The 25995-nt window shown below is 40.5% G+C and overlaps 1 protein-coding gene across 4 annotated transcripts in view; it reads right to left on the bottom strand.

Annotated features, from left to right (window-relative positions):
- Positions 1 to 25995, bottom strand: part of DHRSX (dehydrogenase/reductase X-linked) — a 167954-nt gene that overhangs the window by 7784 nt on the left and 134175 nt on the right. For 3 of the 4 annotated variants that reach the window (XM_056327398.1, XM_056327397.1, XM_056327399.1), the window contains one exon: positions 22547 to 22754. The exons of the other annotated variant lie outside the window; for it this stretch is intronic. In XM_056327398.1, coding sequence (XP_056183373.1) covers positions 22547 to 22754 — 208 coding nt within the window. The remainder of the gene's footprint in view (positions 1 to 22546; positions 22755 to 25995) is intronic. 4 annotated transcript variants of the gene reach the window in all.

Consider the following 25995-nt stretch of genomic DNA (forward strand, 5'->3'; position numbering starts at 1 on the left):
AATTTTCAAACTAAAAAAAATACTAAAATGCTGAAGGGAAGGAACTTTTATAAAATGAATAATTCATGCCTATTCTGGGAAAAAGAGAAGCTTTTCCCTGAGTATCCTTGTACAAGATGCTGTAAAGAACAGAAGCAGAGATAGCTGGTAAACAGACACAAGGAGCATCAAAACCTGGATCTCTTCTTCTCTTTCTATGGAAACCAAATTTTTTTGAATGACCTTTCAAAACAATCCAGCTACACAGAGAACCTGGGAAGCCCCACCTCATCTTCACATCAGCCTCCACACAGGTGGCTGGGAAGCCTATAGATAAAGTAGACCATGGAAGAATAAAACTGTCCCCAAAAGATGGCCAGGGTCAGCAGGTTGCTCAGGGAGCCCAAGGACCATTGTCTGAATGCCTGAGTTCCCATGAGTCGTTTAATGGAGCCAACCGTGGCAGGTTTCGCTTTGCGTTGTGTCAGAGCAATGCCATCTGAGAAACCTGTTTTGCTGGAAAATCACCAAGCAGCTCTACTCTGAAACCCTGGTACGGCTCTTCTTTCAGACTCAAAACATGATCAAAGGTTTACTCTGGAAGACAGCAGCCATAGCTCTGAACCTTCCACTTCCAAAGCAGCTGCTTCAGACTAAGCAGGACATCATGGGTCATCTCAAATAGCATCAGATGCCTGTGTTATCAGGCAGCTGAATGAGGCCCCTGTTGGCTGGCTGGCTTTCTGGGCCACACTGAAGAGATCTCAATTGACTTCAGACAGCAGCTTCAGCAGCGAACTCACTTGTAGATACTACAAAAACAAATTAGCATGTCTTAACTTCAAACCATCCCACTTAGAAGTCAAATATAACCTCAGTGATTTGAGCAGAAGTGTTTGTGGATCCATACTTTGCATTTTCTAACTGTTGAAATGGAGGACTAGAAGAATGATGTTTAGGTTTAAGCAATTCTCAAAATGGAAACAAGAACCCAACTTTACGTAACTGGATTTAAGCAGGGACTTGAAACTTTGGGTCAAAGTAATTAATCATAACCAAGTCCTTTGTTGATTTTGTCAAGTGCATTGAGGAAGATTACTTTGCCTGAAGGCTGATCCTCATGCCTGCTTTGCAGCAGACAGTGATACCTTCAAAGTCAGAGCTGAGATATCGCTACAGCCACTCCAATTACATTACACTCGTTACCTCACTCAGCTCAGCAGCAGTATGCAAAATTTGATAGACAGGAGGCTGCTGCCCCAGACATTGCATAAACATCCAGCCAGAGACAGTCATTTGCTGGAAGAACATCCAGTCTCTAGGAAATAAGGCAGGCAATAACAGGAGGAGAGAGCTGAGAGAGTACGCGTACTTCTCAAAATGCTGAAGCCTCTTCTGGGAGTGTGACTCTCTGGTCAACCAGCCCTCTGGAAACCAGGTGATGTCCCGCAGCTACCGATTGCTGAGGATGCCAGACTTAAACCACTCAGAATTGTTCTGCATATCTTCAAATAATCTGGGATTTTCTGCAACACCTCTATTTACAGACAGGCAAGTGGTTTACTGAAACAAATGCACAGGTCAGGAGAAGAGATGAGGAAAGAATGAGCCTCCTAAACCTTAATCCTGATGCCTTGTGCACTAGGCTGTTACTCCTTTTCTGTGTTTGTAAAAGGAAAATACACAATTTATTTGTTTACTACCAGCTTTATGGCCATAATTACAGTATCATGTGAACAATTCAATATAATCTTCCTCATTCCCAGATACAGACTGATCTATCGTTATGTAAGAATACTCAATTACAGCTGAGTATCCATGCTAGATATATGCTAAGAAACCGTCCTTACCTTTTTATTAACTATGTAAGGCTTTAATTCTACTGAATTAGTAGTTTTGAACTATGACTATCTGAGAAATACCAGTAAGAGTGTAAGACTACTCCTCCCTCCAACAAAGCTCTTCGAGAGGCAACCTCTTTGATAGGTAGTGGCTGGAATATCTGCATCATTTAAAAATATATGACCAATTTTTTTACTTCAAAACACAATTTAAATATGAATCAAAAGGTGAATGGATCAAAATTAAAGAGGACTTAAAACAACAAACATCCATGAAAGCTTTAGAGCTTTCATTCTCTATGCATTATCTTATACCAGTACATGGGTAAGCTTTAGTTTGCTGAATTCTTTCAGATGATGCCAGATTTTGGCAATCGAAATAAAAAACACAGAAAATCACACAGAAGTGTTTGCATTTGAAATGGTAGCTGCATTTTTACCAGCTCCAGAGCAGGAGAAACAGCAAGGCTCTAAGTGCTGAAGAGGATGCTCTTGAGTGCAGGTACTTGTGAACAGTTTATTTTATTTACCTGCCCATTCACACAAAGTAAAATGTCTTTGCTGGCTTTTGCTGAAAACACATGACTTCAGGCATAAGATATATGGTGACTTCTAACTTGTAGCCCTCTACCATCATCTCTACTCTTTTACTTACTCTTTAACATTTCACAAGTCACGTAATCTTGTTTTCCCTTCTCAGAAAATGGAAACTATCACAACTCCAACTTCACAACTTTCTTATAAGGACTGTTACTGTTTTTTAATGCTTATAAGCACTCAGAACAGGCATGGAACACCTAAATACTTAAAAGATAACCACAATATAGAAAACCTTTATGAACTCCAGTGAGATCAAAAAGCATAAAGACTGTACAGAACATAGACAAAATGAAATAACCCCAAATTGCATAGGCCAGCGGCTGTTTCACAGCCTCTTCTGTTTTAAATTGCTACAACCCCCGTTTTGCACCCCAAAGAGCAGCGGGGTTGTTTCCACATGTGGTCTGAGGAGGGTGGTGGGGCCTGGAGAGGCTGGCTGCCCGCCCAGGCTTCTCACCTGCCCGCTGGAGGCACTTGCTGAAACCAGATGGCTCAGGTAAGAAGGTGCAGATCCCTTCCTGGATCACCAGGTAAGGTCAGCAGAGGACACTTCTTCTCCAGGACTCAAGTAGGCCATGTGACTGCACTAGCAAAGATGGGGACCAGAAACACTAAAGCGCAAAATGACTACAGGGTGCTACATCTCTGCATTAATAGCATGCAAGATGAAAATACACCTGAGAAGATGGGAAAGGTGAAAACAAAAATACACTTTCTTCCAAATATCTCATGGCTACATTGTAGCGGCATGCTAGCTGGGCTGCAACAGCTCCTGTGGGTCTACTCCACAAAAAGCTCCTGCATGGAAAACGAGACACCGCCTCACAGTGCTTATCCTTGCTCTGGGTCTCAGCCTCCATCTCCTTTTCCTTATTGCTGACTCCAAGCCTTTCTGCAGGACTGAAATGTGATAGTCCTGAAGAGGCTGTGCTGGCTGGCTGGAAGACGTTTCAAGCAGATCACCAAATAGCATTTAGCACTGTCCACAGGTCTGGTTTTCTGTTTTCTAGATAGCTGTTGTCTTTAAATTATAGTTTTGCAATATTCCCCAAGCTGACAGGTGAAAGCCCAAACTGGAAGACAGGCAAAAGTGGTGGGGAGGGAAGGAATCTTATTCAGCAAATTTATGCTTCCTTTTATTCTAGTTGCTGGCAATTTCAGCATTTAATCTTGAATGATAAACAAAAAGATATAAACAAGGTCTGAATTAATAAATTAATTCAGGTCTGTCCCTAGCGGCATACTCCAAAGATGGAAAACAAGAAGAGTAGTCTGATTTTCTATAGTTGTTTTAGTGAAGAACAGAAATAGGTGAAGGCAGCTCAGATTTTCTAATCCTATCTTTTCTGATAGATACAGTAATCAGAATTAGTTAATTCAAGTCAGTAATTACAGATTATACATCCTTGGTTTTGATGAGAGAAATGTGCTAAATAAGTTCAAGGTATTTCTGTTTAAGTAATAAAATCTTGTAAAAATGACATTTCCCTTCTTTTTAATTAAACTCGTATTTCATCTCGAAGCAGCTTGTAAAAAGAGTGAAGAAAGAAATTAGTCATTTTGTAAACAGCTGTTTCCCATTTTCTATCACAACAGAACACTAAAGTCATGAAATCACAGATAGATTCTGATTATGAAGCTCTCTAAGTAGCTTATCCTCTCAGTTACCTAACAGAAGTACTAAATTTAAAGGCAAAGGCTACATTCAGGTGCAAATCAACATCTCTCAGTGCTTACTAAACCACCAGAATCAATCGGTTTTTAACAAAATAACTAAAAATGCAAATGCAAAGGAGGATTGAATCTGATTATTCAAATCAAGCTTTTTGTTGTGTAGACTGAAAGTGAGTTTAAGCTCTGTAACTTAAATCCCTTTATTTAAATCAATCAGCCCTGGGGGTCTTTACTGTCCATCAAGGAACCTACTGATGGCTTAAATTCAGAAAAGCAGCAAAGAATATATATATATATATCACTTTAGACAGGCAAATAGTACCATTGATTTCAATAAGATTAGTCATGTTTCTAAAATTATGTCAGACAAGATCCAAGTCATCATATCTTGCACTGCAAAGCTTATTATAAAGCAAACACGCAAACTCTTAGCCACACAAATGCTTCCCAAGGTCTTAAACAGAAGCAAAAACCTTCCATCTTGAAAACAATTACTCCTGAGTTCAATATCATCACATTTAATCTGCTAAATGGTCTGAAAGAAGGGCAGGTTGGTACTTGTAGTGCAGAGGGGGATATTAGCCTTGGGAGAGGTGATATTATCAATTTGCAAGGGGGCAGAGAGAGAAAAAAAAAAAAAAAAGGTGGCAGTTCCTGCCAGGGGAACAGATAAAGGAAAGCAGTGAAGTGGGAGGTACTGAAGATTGTTAAGTCCTAGTACATAGCAAGACCCAGATTTACTATACACTGAACCTGTCAATTTTAATATACAGGCTGATTTCTAAGGTGTTTTGTAAACCTTCATTAAGGTAGCAGATGGAGCCATTAATTTGTGAATAACATCTCCCCTGCAAAGGCCAGGAGTGGATTTGGTGGCAGGTATCATCCTTCCCATGTTCCTGTTTCCTTTGCTGGATAACAGAAGTCACAGCAAAAGTGTCACGTTGCTGTACAGGTACAGTCCTGTGTGAATGTCTAAACCGACTGCCCTGGTTTGTGTCGCAGGAAGAATTGGTTCAAGTTCCAAAAATTAGGTCCATAGTGATTAGTCAAATCTTATTACCTGAAGGAGGACAATGAAAAACTGGAGAGAAGAAAAACATTTAATCACTTCTATAGCCAAAGTCTTTCCCCAGTCTGCTATTGAAGAAGAAAAAGAAAAAGAAAAAGAAAAAGAAAAAAAGAAAAAGAAAAAGAAAAAGAAAAAGAAAAAGAAAAAGAAAAACAAAAACAAAAACAAAAACAAAAACAAAAAGAAAAAGGAAAAGAAAAAGAAAAAGAAAAAGGAAAAGAAAAAGAAAAAAGAAGAAAAAGAAAAAGAAAAAGAAAAAGGAAAACAAAAAGGAAAAGAAAAAGAAAAAGGAAAAGAAAAAGAAAAAAGAAAAAAGAAAAAGGAAAAGAAAAAGAAACAGGAAAAGGAAAAGGAAAAGGAAAAGAAAAAGAACTTGTGGGGCAAGAATGTAAAAAATCCCAACAACCTTCCTGAACATATTCCTTTTATTTCATTCTCAGATAGCTCCTGTCTCTGCAGAGAGCTTCTGACTGGGGTTTTGATACTGGACTGATTAAGGGCATAGGTAGGTAGGTATGAGCCAGAGACCTACACTTGCAGAACTATCAATAGCCAAAATAACACAGTGAGAATTAACCTTTTATTTTTATTAAGTGCCCCAGGAGAGTTTCTGTTGCACTTGTATTCACAGGGCTTTTTGACTGAAAGGTTAGAGCAGTTGTTTAGAATGAGAAACAAATACCGGGAGGTTTTGTGGTTCGATCAATACATGTTACAGACTCATCTGGTGCTGAAATAATTCACTTTGTTTAGGGAGCTGGTATTGAACTTCGCTCTTTGGCAATGCCATTTCACTACACCTGCCTGTTTGCCTTGAGAGCCCAATCAATGAGCCCTGCCCGCCGGTGCGCTCGCAGAGATACACTGCAAAGAGCTGTGCCCCAGATGATTAAACTTCTGCTTCCCAGGAAAAATTCCTGTTGAATTAATGCAGAACTGTGCTGTGGTTTAGCAACTGTTTTTAACTCGCAAAAGTGCAGGCTGAGGTCTGAGCAGAGGCTTGAGTGCCAGTGCAGGCTGCCTGTCCCAGCCCTCCCCACCGCCTCCCCCGCCCGCCCAGCAGCTTGCTTAAAATTCTGCTCTTTACCTGCAAGTCTGCACAGCTCTCCAGCCACCTATTGTTTTTTAATATGTACTTCACAGTGGAATTGAATTGTTCCAATCAAGATCAGGACCCTGTTTCTCTAGGTGGCATGCGAAGCACATCTACAGTCTAAACTTTCACTCATTTTCTCTGCCTGCCCTTCCACCATGCCCCACGACACTCGCAGATAGTCCCAGCTCTTCTTCATTCCCTTTTCCTCCTGAATTCCTAAATGCCACTTGCCAGGCCCTCCCTGCAACCTCACTGAGTGCGCTGGTTGCTTGCCCCATTGGATGAGGTCCTTTTTGCAGCATATATGCCATGTTGAGGAGGGTCTCCTCAGGAGCTCAGGGCAGGAGGGTTCCCAGTGTATCACCGACACTCACCCTCCTTGGCTCACCCATCCATGTCATTGAACCCCTTCAGAAACCAAAAAGGGGTAGAGAGCAGCTTTCAAACATGAGCTCTTGGGGCATGCTGATGGCTCTTACCAACTCTGGAACAAAGGAGCAAGCACAAGCCTTTTGACAGTAGAGAAAGAAGAGGGAAATATTAGGTAAAATCTCACCAATGGATTGACCCAGCCATATCTGGGAAGACAGGAGAAACAGTGGGTCTACAAGCGGTACTAAGCCCTTAGAGCTGGGCAGAAACCAAGGCTCTTCTTGCAGCAAAATCACAAGGGGCATCGAAACGGTGGTGTGACAGCATGTTGTATTGCTGGGTGTGTAGGGCTGCAAGGGGAGGAGTGTGAGTGGGGGTGGTCTCAGGGTGCAGAGGCCACCAGCATCAGCCACAATGCCAGCCACTGCCTGACCCTTCCCAGGGCAGGAGCAGCTCCTGCATCTGGAGAGACAAGCTGAAAAACCCTCTTTGCTCTACAAATGTCTGCTGAGTTGATGTGTCTAGTTTTTAGTCCCTGAGCTCTGTAGGGGAGCCACAATTGAGAAGCAAGGGTTTCCAAAGCAGCACAGTTTTTATATAAAAATAATCTAAATCTTTGGGTTTTACCAATTACATAAATCCTTACTGACCAGAACATAACTGACCTAAACATAACTGACCTTTACTTTTAAATCTGTGTTCAATAAAAGAGGATTACAATTGTTTGTGAACTTTGCAAAGTCTGCAACATGGCTTGGGGAAAAACACCCTTAATTTATATTTGTCTAATCCCTAATAGCTGCTGACAGTCTCTGAAACAAATAGTTTTAATTATTTTCTCCTTGCTGAGTCTTAGGTCTCATCATTTAATCATAAAAAAATGGCACATTACTGACAATTGGGATAAAATGGAGAGTCATACAGTAGGAAAAACAGGAAATCACATTAGCACCAAAGTGACAAACATGTCCTTCTTACTGCAGCCCTGTCCTGAGACAGCAGAACATTTACAACTGCCCCATAAAAAAAAACAAACAAAAAACAAAAACCAAACCAAACCAAAAACCAACCTGAAGAAAATAAAAAGCCCTTCAGACATTTTCCATTTATCCTGAAATGTATGGCTATTAAAAATGTCAGTGTGGTCTCTGCAATAAAGAAAATAGTTTAAAGACTCCTTTCAGTTATTAATGAACAATGTATGGGTCTTACACATTGGTGTAAAATAAGTGCTACTTTTTTTTTTTTATCAGAACTACTGATGCATGAAAATTACTACAGAGCTAATCAAAGACTAATCAATGACTATATTTCAAGAGTAATGCTCTGTTCAGAGGAAAAAATGGCTGCAATTCACAAACAATTATTGACACCATGAAGCACATGAATCAATGCCCACAAGAGATCTGCACATTATTTAAAATTTCTTCATCAATATTTGCCTTTGATCCTTTGTCCCAGTGTAACTTTTCCTGCCTGTAATACTGTGAATGTATTAAAGGTTAGTGTGAATACATTAAAGACACTAGCTTAAAATGCAAAAGCTAGACTTCTGATGGATACATCTAACAGGCAGCAGTGGCATGACTATTTCTGGAGTGCTGTAGCCATGGGACTCTGTGCAAAGCTCCTTCTTGTACAAGACATTGTCAGCCACAAAACAATTAAGACCTCACCTCTCCTGGGCCCAGTATAACACTGCAGGACATGAAATTCTTAAAGTTTTCCCAGTTTCTTTTTCAGCATGCAATGGTTTACAGCTCAGAGTAAGTGGAAGTACATGAGGTGGCCAGAGCTGGAGGTGATGTGCCTCAGTGCTCACTGAAGTCTCCCAGGGAGACAGATTTATCACGGGCTCCTAAAGCAAACTGATGAGTTCCCATCAGCCCAGTTCTCTAAATATAGCCTTTTGCCTTTTTTTTATCACGACCTCTGTTTAGAGCAAGGGAAAACTATGAACTAGTCCAAGGTACAAATCTGAATTCTCCTCTGTTAACACAGAGAACAACCATCCATTCTTCACTTGCATAAGCAAATACTGCAGATGTACAGGGAAGCAAAGAAGCTGATTACCTCTGGCTCTCATGTTTTTCTTTTTGAGTTACATATGGCTTGAGGCATGGCTGGTTTATAGCCTGAAATTATGTTCCTTTACTTTAGGTTTAACTGCAAATCAGTCTGCTTAGCCCAGAACAAACATCTGGTCTTTGCTTAGAAAACGAACAGACAACTTCACACCTGCCACCAGAGCGCAGCTACTCAAATACCTGACAACAGTTACCAGCAGCACTTGATAAGAGGGAGAGATTTTTAAAGAAAAAATACCCGGCTGTGACTAGAAATAACCAGATTTGCCTGTCTTACTACAGTTCTGCAGAAGAAAGCAGCAGTAATTTTTAATCGCTAATATAATAAGATGGAGAAAAGCAATTTGGTTCTTGAAAAATCAGGCATATTCCTCTTCTAATCTAAATTAATATTATGAAGAATTTACAAATAGCTGTAGAAGACCACAGCAGAAAAAAACCCGCCATAACCACAAAGAGAATTTTGAAGACAAAATAGCACCAAGGTACACGTTCTTACAGAGAATATTTCCCTAAGCAAAAGTAGATGCCTGAGCCAAGTATGCTCTTTAACTCCTTCTCTGAACATGTAAACTCATTTCAAAAAAGCTCACTCAGGATTTTTTCCTCTTATTTAGGCAAGTATGAGAAATTACACAACAAGACTGAAGATTTTCTTAGCATTCATCTCATTTGCAAGTAGTACAGAGTTGCTCACACTCGTAGTTTGCTTTTTTATAGAAAAGGACACAAAATCTAGACGGTCCTCTGGCCTGCACTAACTGCTTCTATATTAAATAAGTACAAATATAACTATTTTGAAACTATAAAGAGTGAAGAAGGCTCAAAAAAACAGAGATGAGAATATAGCCCAGTACATATGGACATAATTTTAAAATAAACATTAAAAATGTATTTATGAGGTAAGGAGCAGGAAAGGAAGCTGTTATCCCAAAGCTTGTGTGCCTGAGCACACTGGCCTGCCAGCTCCCAGTTTTCCAGTTTCATTTAGAAAAAAGGTTACTATCATCTATCATATTCCATGGGTTGTCAGAAGAGCCATCCCCATGTATTTTTCATTAAGAAGCCCCCTGGAAGAGGTGTTTTAAATGCTTGAAAAGGAGGTTAGCTGGCTATTTGCCAGCTGCACCACAGCTCTGCCCTTTCTTCCAATTCAAGAGTGTATTAACCAGAGGATAATCACAGGTGTTCCCATCCATAATCTACAGTAACAATAACAAACAGCAGGTCAAATGGAAAGGATCTTGCAGTCTTTCAAAATAACCAGTTTTGCATTTTGTTAGAGCTATTTATTTATCTTTCCTAAAAATTCTTAGGTATTGCAGGTGGCTGAAATCAAGAGTGAAAGAATATCGTTGAAAAATACTTAATAATATACATTCAACTTGCAAAGCTAGAGTAGGCTACATTTTTGTTTAGTAAATTATTTAAAAGGTAATTATTTTTATTAAAATAATTTTGTATATAAAAAAAATAATTGAAGGTAAGTGATATTTTACCATGAAAATTGTCTAGTCTCCACAGATTTTAGCAGAGACTCTAAAACATGAAAGCTATTGCAAGCTCCTGCATTTTAGATACATCTGTTTCTCTATGATAAAGGCACTATACAACTGTGATAACAGCATACTTGGAAAGGTCTGTTAATAAATATCTGCTGTTGACTAAAGTTTTACAGAAATACATGTTGACAGTGACAACATATAAAAACAAGAAATGAAGTTACATGCATTTACTTAACAAAAATACTTCCACCTACCACACATAAAAATAAAGATTCTTTTTATGCAAGAAATCTGTTTACATGAAGAAATACCAATTGGTACAAATGACCCAGCAATGCAGTGTTCTTCACCAGAGAAACTACACACTCTTTACTTATTCCCTGAAGCGGCAAAACCACATGCATCTTAGTGACATGATTCATAGACAGCTATTTCCATCATATTTATAAAAATACCCCTATGGGCTGCTGACAGCAATGAGAGGTGAATGAGAGATTACTGAAATACAGCTAAATTGAGGGCAGCTTAAGAGACCTATGTTTCGGTTCATCACACCATTTCTTTCTTGACAGTTCAAATTTTTGGTATAACCCAAAGGATTTATTTTTAAACCTAGACACCCATTCATAATAGAGGGCAAAGCTTTAACTCGGTAATTTGAAGCATCGACACATCTTAGCTATCATAACAGACCCATGATCAGTAGCTTGCAGCAGGTCTATTGCTCTGATTTGAAAGACCCATCCAAGAGAGGTGAAGAACCCAGCTTTGCCCCCTCCTAAATACCACATAATGGTTTAAATAAATAAGTCTACAAAAACGAAATTCAAATTTTAAAATGTACTGTATAATTTCTCCATAAGAAAAATACAGCAAATAGCAGCAAAAGCACCAATTCAGGTGAGGCTGATCTGCCATCACAAAACAGGAAGGTAAGAATACCTGTCTTCCCTTCAGGCAAAATCCTAAACCAAACTCTCTGTTCTGGACATTTTAGGAATGGAAATCCTCATTGTGCAAACTCTTGTTAGTCTACTCTGGACACTGTCAGTTGGAACTCCTTGGCTGCCTCCCAGCATGGCTACAAGCCTCCCTGCAGTTAGTCGTCTCGAAGGTACTTTAGATGCAAACCAGTCAGTCAGGAAGGCCCAAGGCAATGGCTTGGGCTACTTGTGGAAACACAGGAGAAGCCATGGTCTCTCATACATCGGTCATGCTGCTGGCCCTGGCTGCCTGGCCTCTCTGCTGGAAGGGTCTCTTCAGCACTGACCAGTTTCTAGAATTTTGCTGTAACCCAGATTAGAGATTAACTGGACAGCTATGCCAACTATCTCTACATCTCCATTTTCTGTGTAACTTAGCTAATTTGGTTTTTAATGGCATGCAGATTTCTTGACCAGGAAAATAAAAGATCTCATCTTCACTGAAGGCTTTTCAGTCTGAACCACAGCCCCATGTTCACTTTTCTCCTGTAACCAAAAGCCAGAACTGTTGGAAGCACAGTTCAACACAGCTCATCAGCAAACAACTGGAAAAAATGTTTTCTAGAAAGGCAAGGATGGTGAGTGCAAGAAGTGGCACATCTTCACCAGAGGTTTTCCTAAAGAAGGATTTGCTAAGTACTCTAAAAGTTCAAAATCAGAATTAGTATTTGTTGGGAAATCTTAACTTTTGGACTCTTAGACCGAGTTCCTTTTTTCTTTTCATCATGGGAACAAACCAGATAAACCTGAGGACAAAAAATTGGATTCTAAATACAAAAGGAATTCAGAAGAAATGGGGAGGTTGTAGGGACTCCTTGGAACATCTCTGATCTCCCAATTTTGCAGATATCCTATCAGCTGATATTCTCCATACACCTATTTAAACTCCATCTTTAAAACAACACTTTTCTTATATACTTTTCACTTCCACTCTGTGGAAGCCTTTTCCAGAGTCTGATTCCAATTAGGAGAAAGAAGTGTCTGACTTCTTTCTACTTACTTCTTTCTCACTTTCTCAAAGTAAATAAATTTCCAGTCAGCTTGCTTAAATTCGTTCTTATCTTGATAAAATTGTTTCCTTAAAAGCCACCTTACTCCTGTTTATTTTGATTAAAGGTATTGCTAGGTATTATGACATAACCTGACAATAAAAAGAAGAAAAAAAAAGTTGTTGCCTAGAGCTTCTACAGAGTCGAACTGAAATCGACTCACAAAAGATGCATTGTCTTTATGGTAACAGCAACAGCACTGATACCATCCTTGGGTGGGATGGTACCTGCTTACATCTATGAAGTCTAATGACCCTAATGCTGCAAATGCTTTCTTTCCATCCGGGGGAGCATGGGACAGATTGCACATCACATGTATGAGTGCTGCTTCTGAGAACAGGAGGTGCTTTATAATCAATCCCCTTGGCTCCTCTGAGTAAACCATTGTGTAGTGACCTGGAGATGACAAATTCAGGTACCTGAGCACAAACACATTTTGTATTTTATCACTTTTTCAAAAAGCTGGAAACAGATGACTCAATAGCAATCTGCCTTTGACCCAGTGCTGTGATGAGTGGATTGAAACCCTCACAGAAGAAGTTATACAGCCAAGGCATTGGGTGATGGATATACTTTGCAGTTAAAACAGTGGTTCGTATGAAACAGACTTGCCCCAATATGAGGGGAAAATAAACCATCACACCATGAAAACCGAAAATGAGCACTGAGTGTGTTTAAAATAATATTAACAGGGCAACTATATTTAGGAAAAAAAATACTGTGTGAAAGTCCCTGCTTCCTGCCTTCCAGACCCGCAATGGATTTCAAGCAATACCAGCTGAATCCAGTATTATGAACATTTGAAATACTTACTACCTCTGGAGATCTGCAAGCCTTCTAAAGCAATTAGGGTTTGGTGTATCTGTGCCGGCCTCAATACACTTCCCCAGATAGTAGGCATATAAAATAGGACACGTGCCACAAACCTAAACCAGGCAAGAAAAATAAAAGGCCAGCCCCAGATCAAAGAGAACCTCTGAGGAGCAGGATCAGACATAAAATGCTTTACATAAGGACAGTGTTCCACATAAGGAATGCGAAGTCAAATCAGATAATCCTTGTTACAAGAATACACAATAAGATTGGGATCTGGATGCTTTTAGGTTTGGGTCTTACTTATTTGTTTAGCAGGTTCTGATCAGCTACACTTGTGCAAAGCCACTGATGAAGTACCAAAAACTTCATGACAATGGAAGTCATCATCTTATATGCAGAGGAAAACGGGGACCTAAGTTGTCATTACTGGTCATGATGTATGACATTGGTGATAATTGAACTCCTCTCTGAGAAATGACCAAACTACATTCCCAGGCTGGGCAGCCATAAAAATAGCTTTTGTACCTGGACAATGTGCAAGTCTTACAGAAAAAACAAGCATCCTGCCCCATAGTGCCTTTTCATTTTTAGAACAGACACACCTGTCAAAATATACTCATAGCATGTAATTTTATTTTCAACACTCTGAGCTCCAAAAACAATGGGACATCTTTTCCCTTTCTACATTTTCAATCATCTTAGGGTAGTATGCGACAAGTGGCAGATGCTGTGGAAGACTACATTTTGCATCTCAAGAGCCTGGCTTGGCAGGCAAAGATATCGAATAAGTCAATCAATACGGTTCTTCCTGACACACATTCAGCCTCAGCATGCTGCTGCCTGCTGCAGGGACGTGAGGCAGCTGGGGAGACATTGCACAACGCTGCTCACAGCAATGCCATGGGAACACAGGGCCGCCAGGCACAGGGCACCAATTCTGGTCCCTGCTGTTCATTCAAGAAATAGCGTGTGTACTAAATTGGATAAACTATTAATAAGATGGTAAGTTAAGCTTGTAGGTTGTTGATGGCTTGCTCCAAGACTTTGACAAGTAATTAAGAGACATTGGGAGCAACTCAGTTTTTCAGACCATGCCTGAGCCTAGGACCAGCAGCAGCACCTCCTTCCTATTCCAGTGACAGAAAAGTAGGTCAGCATGATGGGGCCACACAAATACCACTATAAATCCCATCCATGATAAGCTGTCCAAGTTCATTCTTGTTTTATTGCACATTGCTCAGGTTTCATTCAAATCCTCTTTTGCATATGTTCTGTATTCCCCACAGAGCGCCTGGTCTGTGGTAACATCACTCCTGTGGTTTCTTCCCCTTTCCAGTGCTGAGATGGCAACAAAAAAATGTAGTAATTTGCCCTGAAGAGACTCACAGACCCAACTTAAAGAGAATGTTTAAATATGTAATAACATATAGACTCCACTAACTCTGGACAGATTGTATTAATGACTTGTGTTTACATCTAGGATCAAGTACCTTCTAGAAAAAATGGGAGCTAGAGCCACTGCACCAAATTTCCTGCTCATGTTTACCTACTAAAATCCACCAAAACCCATGTATTTAGCTGAGAACATAACAAGAACAAAACAAGACATGTGAACTACAACTTGTAGTATCTCAGTACCCTTCCCAAAAATGCAGATATGAATGTTTGGGGCTGGCAATTGTAATTGTTATGGTCATTAGTAAAGCCAGAGTTATTCAAGTGATTTCTGAATTGAAACTTCTCAAAAATCACAAATTTGGTGCTGGATGATCCTGTTATTTTAAAAATTGTATTTGCTGTTTACAGTTGTTCCTCAAATAGTGAGTAATGCTTGCTTTTCAGCTTCTCTCTTTTTATATACATTACACGATTATAAATACATATAGGGAGCACACATAACTACCCATGTAAATGCATGATAATATATATGTGATAAGTAGTGGAAGCACACAATGGATTGTAAACTTATATGAAAAATAAAATTCATAAGTAACTGGGATTGCCTCACCTGTGGCTGCCCATGAACACACTTCCCACTTGTACGGGAAATGGTCTGGTTCTCTGAACTTAGAGCTGCCATTTGAAAAACCAGCTTGAGTAGAGATTACCTGTGCCCCAGACATGTGAACACACCTTTCCAGTTCCTACTCTCTCCTGTGCTGTTGTTTAAAATAAAACTAATTTAATGTCCTGTACCTTGGGATGGGATTCATTTCAACCAACTTCATACCTTTATACAGCACAGACATCTATAGCTGAGCTAGTCACCAGAGGATCCCTTCATCGTACACAGGGACAAACTGGCACTTGAAGGACTTGAATCACCTGGCCAACTGTAGATATTTATCTTGGGATAAAACTGATCCAGTACTAGCAGGGACCACGAGGAGATCACTGGATGAACAGCTCTGATGCAGGCATTCATATTGCAGATATTTATGAACTAGGAGATATGTCAGAGGTGGCTTCCAGGCACAGATGCCTCAGACCACTGGAAAAGGGGTGTTGCGTCAGCTTCTTGGCAGAATTTGGAATTTTCTGTCAACCTTTCAAAGCTCAGGATAACCATTAAAAATTGTGTCTATGTTGTTCGTGGAAGAGCTTCCTTACTTCACATTGAAAGGTTTTTCAGTCTTCTTGGGTTGCTGGTAAATTAAGGACTGTCACATTCACAGAGGGGAAAAGGAGTGCCTGTAAATCTCCAAAGCCTCCTAAAGTTAATTTTTCTGTAGTGAGTAGGGGCTTTAGGTGATGGGGCTCTGCAATATAAATGTTATAAGCATTGTTTTGTTGCATTACTAACAAGTAGCAAACGAATAAGGAATTTAGTTAGGTCATCCTCAGAGAAATATTGATTGATCTATAATGCACATCGTACCTGGTGGCAAACTGTCCGTGTGTGTGTGTATATATATATGTATGTATGTATGTATGTATGTATGTATGTATGTATGTATTAATATGCACTTCCACAACCTCCTACTCTGCATCTCCTTATTTTAGTTGGTGGTCTTTCTCCTTAACTCAGTGTACAGGTCTTTCACATGGGAGAGAGAAAGTGCCTGTAACTCCTGTTTGCACCCTTGCTGAATGGGTCATTTCAGTGGGGCTGGGGTGGTCTTCTCTCTTGCTCTTTTTCTCTCTCAAAGAGCTGTCTGAAATATACAACAGTGAGAAAGATTAGTGGCTGCCCTGTGTTCTGCTGCCAGTGGGTTCAAGTTTCCAACAGTGTTGTACTACCTGACTGAAAGAAAATGGAATTATAATTATGTAGTGATGGAGGTAGAACTTCCCAGGCATGCGAGGGAGAATTACAGTAGTGCAATGCTATAACCTCTAACTATAAAGACGATGGATTGAAAGTAAAACACTAATGGTCTAGTTGAAATGTCAAGATTTTCTCTAATTCCCCAACTTTTCAACCTCTTTTTTGAGACCTTTTTATTAGCAGCATTGTGGTTACCTTCTTTTAAACTGACAGTAATCGGTACCAGGTCCCTGGCATGTGTTTGGTCTACGGCAAATTATCTTCTCCTTTTGTGTTTCCTCCATTTTCAACAAGTCTGACTGGGAATAGATTAGCATACAAAGGTATTAACCAAATATATAGGAAAGTACTGCTAGGAAATGTTGGCAAGGAATAAATTGGCTGATGGAAAATGTCTTTCCTAACTAACTCTGTGGGTTCTGAATATGAAAATAGTTGCAGATTACAGGATGATAGGTGCTGATGTGCTAACACTGGTTAGGCTCATATATTTTCACAATTTCTTAACTGTTTACTTACTCTCTCCTACAGCAATACAGAGAATATTTTTTTCACTCTTTTGGATATGAATTGAATTCCTTTCAGATAGAATGAAGTAATCTGTCCGAGCTGTCAAGTTAAATCAACAATCCTACCACACAGGAGTTAGGGCTAAACCCTCTCTTACACAGTACAAATACGTGTTTTCTGCATGTTCCCGGCCTGCCAGCAAAATGATAACGACAACATTTCAGTCACTTATCCAAAAGTTTTGCTCCAAAACAATTTCACATAGAGAAAGCATAGGTTTTTACATAGCGCATAGTGCAGGTTTAACCTGCATTTCTTTAGACTATTTTCCAGGTTAAAAAGGGTCAATCCTGCAGGCAGCGTTAGACATGGAGACAGTTTTCTTGTCTTGTGAACTCTTTTGAAAGATGTGAGATAGTCTTCCCATTTCACACTGTCAGGAAAAACAAAGGGGTGCTTTCCTTTTTTTAACCAAACAAATAAAACTGCAGGACAAGGCATGAGATGGATCTCTGACTGCACACACTGCTTTAGTTTTTGCTTGCTCCATGGCTGTGTTTCAGCCTGTTCCAACTAGCACCCTCCAAGAGGAAGCCTGGGTGTGGTTTGAGTATAGATCACACCAGCAGCTGCTCCGAATAGGAGTTGCAAACAAGAACTTCAGCAGCCTTGATTCCCTCTGATGCACTCCAAATCAATCCTACCCATTTTGTGCTGTCCCGTACTAGTAGTATCTTTACCCCTTTGCATGCCGTATACCAAGGCATGAAAAACAAATCCTTCACTTTCCTGCCATGAAAACATTCTCTAGCAATTCTCAATGTGTCTCTTAAAGTAAACATTAAATAAACTTAGACCTGAGAAAACACGGATAAAGGTAACGATATTTTGGGACACAGGGGAACAACAGATTCAGTGGAGACCAGGTTCCAATGCTATTTACGTGTGCACTGAGAATCGGCCTACTGTAGAGGGGTCTGATCCTAACAGGACAGACACAAAAGACTGCTCCAAAGCTTTCTTATTCAGCAGTTAAAATAAATAAAGAAGCCACACTGCATCCACATACCCCATAACAGGCAGGACCTGGATGCCTACCCAAGTCCAGGGACTCACGCAAGAAACACACTCGGATCACCAGGGTTTGGGAGCTCACGAGTAGATTGCTCATTACTCTTCTCAGGTAAGTCCCTCCATTTCCCCCCCTAGAATCATTCTATGGGTGTACGAATAATCAAATATTTATTAGATGGAATAAAAAAAAAGGACCCCTATGGCTCTGAAGCTTAAATCCCTTTACAAATGTGTACAAAAATGGGACCTGTCTAAAGACCTGAGTTACTGGAATAAAGTAGACCATTCCCTTCTCTCTAATTCTGACCAGAATGCTACTTTTGATCTGAAAACCTTCTTGTAAAATTTAACTGTCAATAACATGTTTCTGCAAGGATTTTTCATTTTGTGAGAATACTCCAGACTAGCTTTACATGAGGACCACACACTCACATGGACAGAAGATGTTGATGCTGATGAATTGCTGCTTTCAGCTGTAGAATTTAATTATTCTCATTCTCTACAGCTGGCATTATTGTGCAGTGATGTGTTTGTCTTCTGACACCTCGGGGGGGAGGTTGAAATGAAGTTTCTACGTTCCTAGTGCCAAAGGGACAGTTTGAATAAGAAGTGCTGCAATGAGACCTGCATGACTATGTCCTCTGGCATGAATGATGAATCCAGGTTCTTTAGATTTTGTTTTCCAGCAGCACTTACAGACTGAAAGCATTTCTTTAAAAATGTTATAGGAAAATTACACTAGAGTTAAGCCTATTTTGACAGATGAAAGAAATGAACTAGTTTATACCGGCTGATTTCTAGCCTGTGTTCCTGAAGCCTTTCTCTTCTTTTTTACAGGCTGGCAGGGTCACTAATCCTACTCATTTTCAGTTTGTCAGTCAATAATCACTTACGTGGCACTATGTCTTTGGAAATGACAGTTGAGACAACATGTGATGCGTAGTCTTCCGTCCACAATTCCTTCTTAAATAGCAATCTGAGGTGGCTGAAAGGACTGAATACTCTATATCTGATAATGACACATTCACCAAGCCTGTCATGAAGGTTTTTGGGGAAGTTTACAACACTGCTAAGTGGGAAATGTTTCTAGTATAATGGCATAATGAAGTCACGCAAAGCAGAATAATCCCTGCCCTTGGACTCAACTTTTTTGGTTTTTTTTCTCTAAGGCATTTTAATTGTGTCACAAGCAGAGGCCATCTGGCTTAAGAATGAATATTCATTATCTGTAGCAAAAGAGAAAAACTTGTGAGGGAAATGGTACCTTCCTGGCTCCCAGCTTGTACAGTATGCATCACTAAAACTGGTGTGTTGCACAGTTGGCTAAATTGCAATTTGATGCCCAATGAATGTCTTTTTAGGCTACTATCATCTTACTAGTTAGTTATTGTTTACCAGTTGGACTTCATCTGTTCAAAAAGAAGATCACTTTATGTTAAAAATTCCTAGGGGATAACATATTTCACTGCACTCTGCAGAGCACTATGACAGCTCACCAGCTTTTATTTACTGAGAAGTCACAGGGTAGAAATCTTTCTTTTTTTTTTTTTTTTTTTAGGAATAAACATAATTTCTGTCATGCATGCAACAGGTGCCATTCTTGTTTATTAAAAATGTAGAGAAAACATTTACAAAATGGAAATGTAAAGACTGCGTACTGAAGCAGACAATAAATTTCCTGAGAAAGAATTGAGCTGAGAGGGAATTAAACCATCCCTTTTAAAGGGTGGGCATTTTTTTCACAGTTTTATGACTGTCACCAATCCCTTGGCTTGGCCTGTTTTATTTCTGCAGGGGTGCCTCTCACTGCAGCTTGTTGTGGGAAAAGAAACCCCAAACTGGTTTGGCAGAGATTTTTCTGAGCTACATATGAAAAGCGAAAGACAATGTTTCACAGTTCCAAGAAACTCAAGCTGTTAATACTTTGAGCAAATTATATGTACGTATCATGGCCTATTTACAAGACTGTAGTTTATTTGTTTAAGTACCTAAATATCTTGAGGCAGCTCTGAGGTGGATGTTGAGCTGACAACCTTGCCTGCCACACTGAGCTGCCTCAAACACAAGCAGCCCAGAGAGAGTGGGGGCCAGGCTTGCAGTCGACTTGAATGCAACTGGGACCAGTGCTGGCAGAAATGCATTTAAAGGTAGTGGAGGCTCTGCCACAATATTCTGGAATTAAATCAAACAACTCTGGCTCTCTCCTGAGGGAATTTGATATGATAAATCCATGATGCATTTCCTCATCGGAGCTATCTGGGCTGTGTTGGCTCTCATGAGCACCAGGTTGCAATGGATGAAGCAATTTCCTGCACGCGTTTAGAAACCACTCTGGAATACTTCAATGTAATAAAAGTTAGTTGAGCCAATATGATTATAGAGCTATCACCTCATTTTCACTGCATTACTACTGTAATACTAGGAGGAAGATTCATATACGTGCACTCAGAAACGAAATTCCAGGGGAGAAGAAATCCATAATACCAACTATCCGCTAATATTATCAGACAACTGCATTTTCTTGTACTTGCTTTCTTACTTTTCTCAGGGGAAATTTACCCTAGTGCATGAGACCAACACAAGACCCACCTAAGCTTGAACATTGGGTACTACAGCCCTTGGTACACTGCTCTTAAAACTGCCAGGCAGGCTTTTAGTGCCAGCTTGCAGTTCTGCCGGAGTCGAACAGGGCATACCTATGTGATGAAGTGCTCCTGAATGTGAGAAAACAAGGCAAAGTCAGTCCCAAATACATAAACATATCCTAAGCAATATGCAAAGAGTAAAAGTGGAAGCTGTAACTCAGAAGTCAGGGAGAGTGGGAAGAGTGATGGGAAGAGTTTCCTTCTCCTTTGGCTTATAGGAAAAACACACCGAACATTACATAAAAATGTGAACATCTCAACCTGATAACTGAGGCATTCAGTTATCCAAACCTGAAGTTACTTTGACTCAAAAAGCAATTGATGCATTTGCTTTTCAGCAGTACACACATGGCGCTTCCATGCAAGTCAGGATGTCTGTCCCTCACCTGTTGCAAGGTAGAATTCCTTTAGAGTGGTATCTCATCCAAAGAATAGGAAGTGATCAGGAAACGTCAGCAGCATTAGTATTAGAGCTGTAAGTATGAGACTCCTTCTTGTGCTAGATCCAAAGTTATTTGATGTGTGTTCAGTGACATCTCATTCAGTGTCTAAACATGGTCAGTATAATACAAAAATGTCTCCCTGGGCACCAATAAAACTGGGTGAGATTCAGTGCTGGGAACAAGAGACTCAATTCTCACACTCAGACAGAGACATTCTGTCAGAATTCTGTGGCTCTAGAGTAAACGCTGAGCACAAGCTAAATATCTACATGAAACTGTTATGTTAGTAAGGTGAAGTAAGTCCAATGAAAAAACACCACCACCTAAGGCTGATATTTAAAATGGCAATCACAAGAGGCAAAACAAGTTTAATATATACGGTCTGGCAAAGCTGCATTCTTCTTCTTTAAGAATGCATTACATATTATGAGCATTCCTATTACAATTTTATTGCAATATTCAAGGTGTACTCAGAAGATACTATTATTTTTTTTTAAATATGGGTTTATTTGTTTGCATCTTATTTTACAGCCACTCTTCCAGCCTCCAGTTTCATTTCTAAAATTAAAGCTAGTGATATTTCCATATCAAAGTTTAAAATTAATTTGCTTTGTGGGACATGCCCCTTGATCTAAAATACTTTATTTTAATTAGGACATTTAATTTTCTCTAATGGAATCAGGTTCCATTCACTTAGTCCAAAACTCCTTTCTGAAAGAGTTCTAAGCAGTACACTTTCTCAGCACAAGGCCTCCCAAGGCTTGTCTGCATGAGGAGATTGCACTTATGCAGCGAAACTGATTTCAGATTGATCCACTTATACCACTATAAAAAGTTAATGAAGTTAACTGTAACTGGGTCTGCCCCACTTCTGGATCGGTTTTATCAAACAGCTTTAAGTTTCCTGCTGTGACCAGAAATAGATAATAGAAAATCAGGTACCACTACAAGTATGTGTTAGGATGAAAAAATTAAAGGAAAACTGTCCCACCTCCCCGAGCATGAGTCTCTGGAGCCACACAGTCTGGAGTATGGCCACTTCCCACCACCATTTTTATACAGCTTCCTTCTTCCCTTTGCCCTCTTCTCTATAACATGCTGCATACATGTAGACTGTGTAGACAGATCATGTTTGCTTCTCATTAAGAGAACATACAAGACACTTCCAAGGAACATTTTGCATATCCTGGCTCCGAGTTAGGATGGTGTTCTGCCCCCACGCACGCACACAGGCACATGGATAGGTCAGGACAGGGGTAATCAGTGCATGGGCACAGACAGTGAAAGGCATTCCCTTTCCTTACCGTGAGACCTCACTCCCTCCATTTAAAATAAGTGTTTGTTCTGGGAAAGGCCTGTCTTTATCAGTTTTATCTTTATCTTTATTAAAGTCTTCATCTTTATCATAACATGGAGAAATGCAATAAATACTACACATTATGATAAACTCCAAAAAAACTTCAGTTCCGTGCTGGCTACAGCTCTCACAATGCAGGTGCATGGCAACCAAATGATTTAAAAAAAATGCGTACCTTGAAAAATAGCCAGGCTGTCATCCATTTAACGACTTTTACAACCCAAAACACATGCTTGTAGAGCTCAGTATTCACTACTCCAGGGTCTACTACATTAGCAGTCACATGGCTTCCATCTGCAGTCAGAAGATGCTGTAGTTGATAGGTAAATAACACAAGGGCAAGTTTGCTTTGGGCATAGGCTCCATGGGGTGAATACGAACATCTGTATACAGGAGAGAAAGAGAAAGGGAGATGCACATGAAAATAATCAGAAGGAAAACAGAACTGCACAAACATCAAACGTCCTGCATTTTGCAATATCCAGCAAACAAACAGCTGTGTGTTGAGTCATCAGAAGAAACAGCTTATCACTGGCAGGCGTGTTATTTGCTGGAGTTCTGGTGATTATTCCATCAGACACCAAGTCTGATTTATGGCGGGGAAAAAAATTAAAATAACATTACACACTACCTGCCAGAACCTCTATGTCAACCTATTTAAACTGGAAAGGCTGAGGCACCACCCTCCAGGATATCGTCACCTCAAACTACTCTACCCTTCCTCACTGCCCTCTTCCCACACATACATACCCTGTTCCCACCCAGTAAATCCAAGCCTGATCATACTACTCTTGGTTATTATTATTTGTATTGCAGCAGGACCTACTAGTTTCTGGTGCAGGCTCCTGTGTTAAGCACAGTATAAATGAGCAAGGTAATCATTGCACCTGCCCCAGTGACACACCAGATTACACACAGATAAAAGAGATGGATAAAAAGATGGGGCAAGGAGAGCAGCTGCAAGTGTAACCACAGTTATGGCACACACAGCCATTAGAGCAAAGACGGCTGGCTGGGTCTGCACCAAACAGGAGGTGCGACGAAGGCACACAAATGCTGGGAGTTACGGCAAAATACTATCTGTTGAGAGCCCTGTGCACCTGCCTGCCTTTCAAGTCAAGCTTTCTAGGAACTACTGATAAGTTGGGTTTCACTGCATGTAAGCAGAAGCATTTATTTTTTATTTTTTTTTTAATAAGCAGGCTAGTTCCAGGGCAAATTAGCAGGTATGTCGTTTAAAATACTCCTCCTGACTGGGGCCTTGGTATCACTTCCACAAATTCCTGTGCCATGACAGTTCACTCTTGTAATTACTACAGCCTCTCATCTAACCTTTTTTGTGCTTAGCAGAACCAAAGGTAATTCCTGTCATTACAGACAGCTCATAGGCAAAGCAGGCAGGAGCCTAAAGCAACGGGCTCCTGGGGGCAGCAAAACTGCTCTGGTCCCCATCCCATTTGCCTCTGCCAGAACCTGGGGAAGCAGCACTGATTGCTGCTGCTGCTGCCTATGGGGATCAGGGGTTAGGGTCCCTGGGGCAGCAGCTACTGCTGCTGGAGGGAGCTAGAAGGGCACCTACCCAGGAGCAGATCTCTCTTTCCCGTCTCTCTCCTTCCCTCTAGCTGTTGTCCTGCCTCTTTGACAGCTGCAGCTACAACTCCATCCTCTACACCTTCACCCTTAGTGCAGCAAACGCCCATGCTGCGGATGCTCCCACTCTGCTGAAAGCTCGCTTTTGGTTTTCTGCGACTGCCACTATGTGCAAGGCTTTTATTTTTAATGAATAGCAAATATATCTCAGAGTTCTTTTTGTTATCTCATTCTCAATGAATACCTTATTTATAATATCCTGTACACTTCACCACAGAAAGCCCTGGCTGCTTGCAAACAGACTGACTCTCTGCAGAGGTATAAAGCTACTAAAGCAATGTAACTGTTTATGTTATCTGAAAGGACTCAGAGACTTGGAGACACAATGGTAAATCATACAGCTCAGCTACAGGAAATAAAAGACAACAACACTGAATCTCCAGTGTATCTTTTTCTTTTTCTTCTTCTTTTTCCCTGCTCTATTGTTCAAGCAAACCACAAACAAACAGGCTACAAAAGCAGTGTATAAATTGAGAGAGAATAAAAAAGGACAGCTGATCATAAACAGCCCTTCCACCAACCAATGGCCTGAGCTGTACCATGCTGGATATTAGCTCCATCACCATAAAGATATCACCTGCGCCTTGGGGTAAAATGGACTATTTTAAGAATAAAGAACAATCACTGCATGAATATAAAAGTGACTTGGCATCATTACATTTTCAATTCAGTAACGTCCGTGCTCTGATCTGAGACACTCAAAATGTCACCTTATGCTTCATGCATATTTCAACCCTTTTAACTTGAAGGACCAGATCCTCAGCTGATATGAGCTTCCCATTGTGCAGCCATGCGGGGCAGAGCTCATGCTACCCATGGGAAGATGCACTCACATGAAACCGCCCCTGCAGCCAGCTGGCAGCTAACCCTGGCACCTGTCCATCAGTGCCACCATTCCCCCACCAGTAGAGAACACAAGCTGGGGCACAGGACAAGCTTCCTGGGTTGAATTAGAGTGATCTTGTCTGGCAAGCAGCTCACAGGGAAGTGGTGCTGGGAAAGACCATGACTTGTTCTGCTTGGGTCTAGTTGGCTTTCAGTAACCTTCAGATGCCAGATAGGAGGATGGTGAATGCTCCCCATGACTTCCCATTCCCACATTTTGTGCAAGTGCTGTTTTGACTTACCTTGTGGCAATGAAGCATGAACTACAAGGGCCGGATCCTCAAAAGCCTTGTACTTTGCATAGATATCTATGTCAGAGAAACATGAGCACTGAGAAGATATAAAAAACTATCCAATCAGTGAGGAAGCCTTTTATATCACAGTGCGGAGATGCAAATGATTTGCAAGGCAGTGGGTAATCAGACTTCAGTAACACACTACAGATATGAAGGATATAAAACGGGATATACAGAGATACACTTTTGGCAGAATCCCTGCAATGATTACCTGCTCTATTCCCATTTTCTCTGCGTGTGCTTTTTGCTTTCCAGGAATCTGACATCAATGGACTACATAAGACAGAGGAATAACCTGTGATGCAGAACTGACAAGGACTTTCACTGAACAACTGTTTTGTTTGTGAGACCCCATCTTATTAGAATCATTTTGTTTAAATGACATACTGGGGAAAAAAATCAGCACTGCTTACTTGATTTTGTTACATCCAGTCTTGACTTTACGAGTCAGAAAAATTGGAGCATGTAAGCTCCTATACTTGTACCACAACTGCATCTCCCATGCACATACATGTAGAATCACAGAATGGTTTGGGTTGGAAGGGACCTTTAAAGATCATGTAGTCCAACCCCCCAACCTGCCACCAGACCAGGTTGCTCAAAGCCCCATCCAGCCTGGCCTTGGACACCAGGGATGGGGCATCCACAGCTTCTCTGGGCAACCTGTGCCATTGTCCCACCACTGTCATCGTAAAAATTTCTTCCTTATGTCCATCCTAAGTCTACCCTCCTTCAGTTTAAAACCATAAAATGTATTCATCCTATGTATGAAATTAAGTGGCTTTAAAGCCTA

This window comes from Falco biarmicus, chromosome 2, assembly GCF_023638135.1.
Source record: "Falco biarmicus isolate bFalBia1 chromosome 2, bFalBia1.pri, whole genome shotgun sequence".
Lineage (NCBI taxonomy): Eukaryota > Metazoa > Chordata > Aves > Falconiformes > Falconidae > Falco > Falco biarmicus.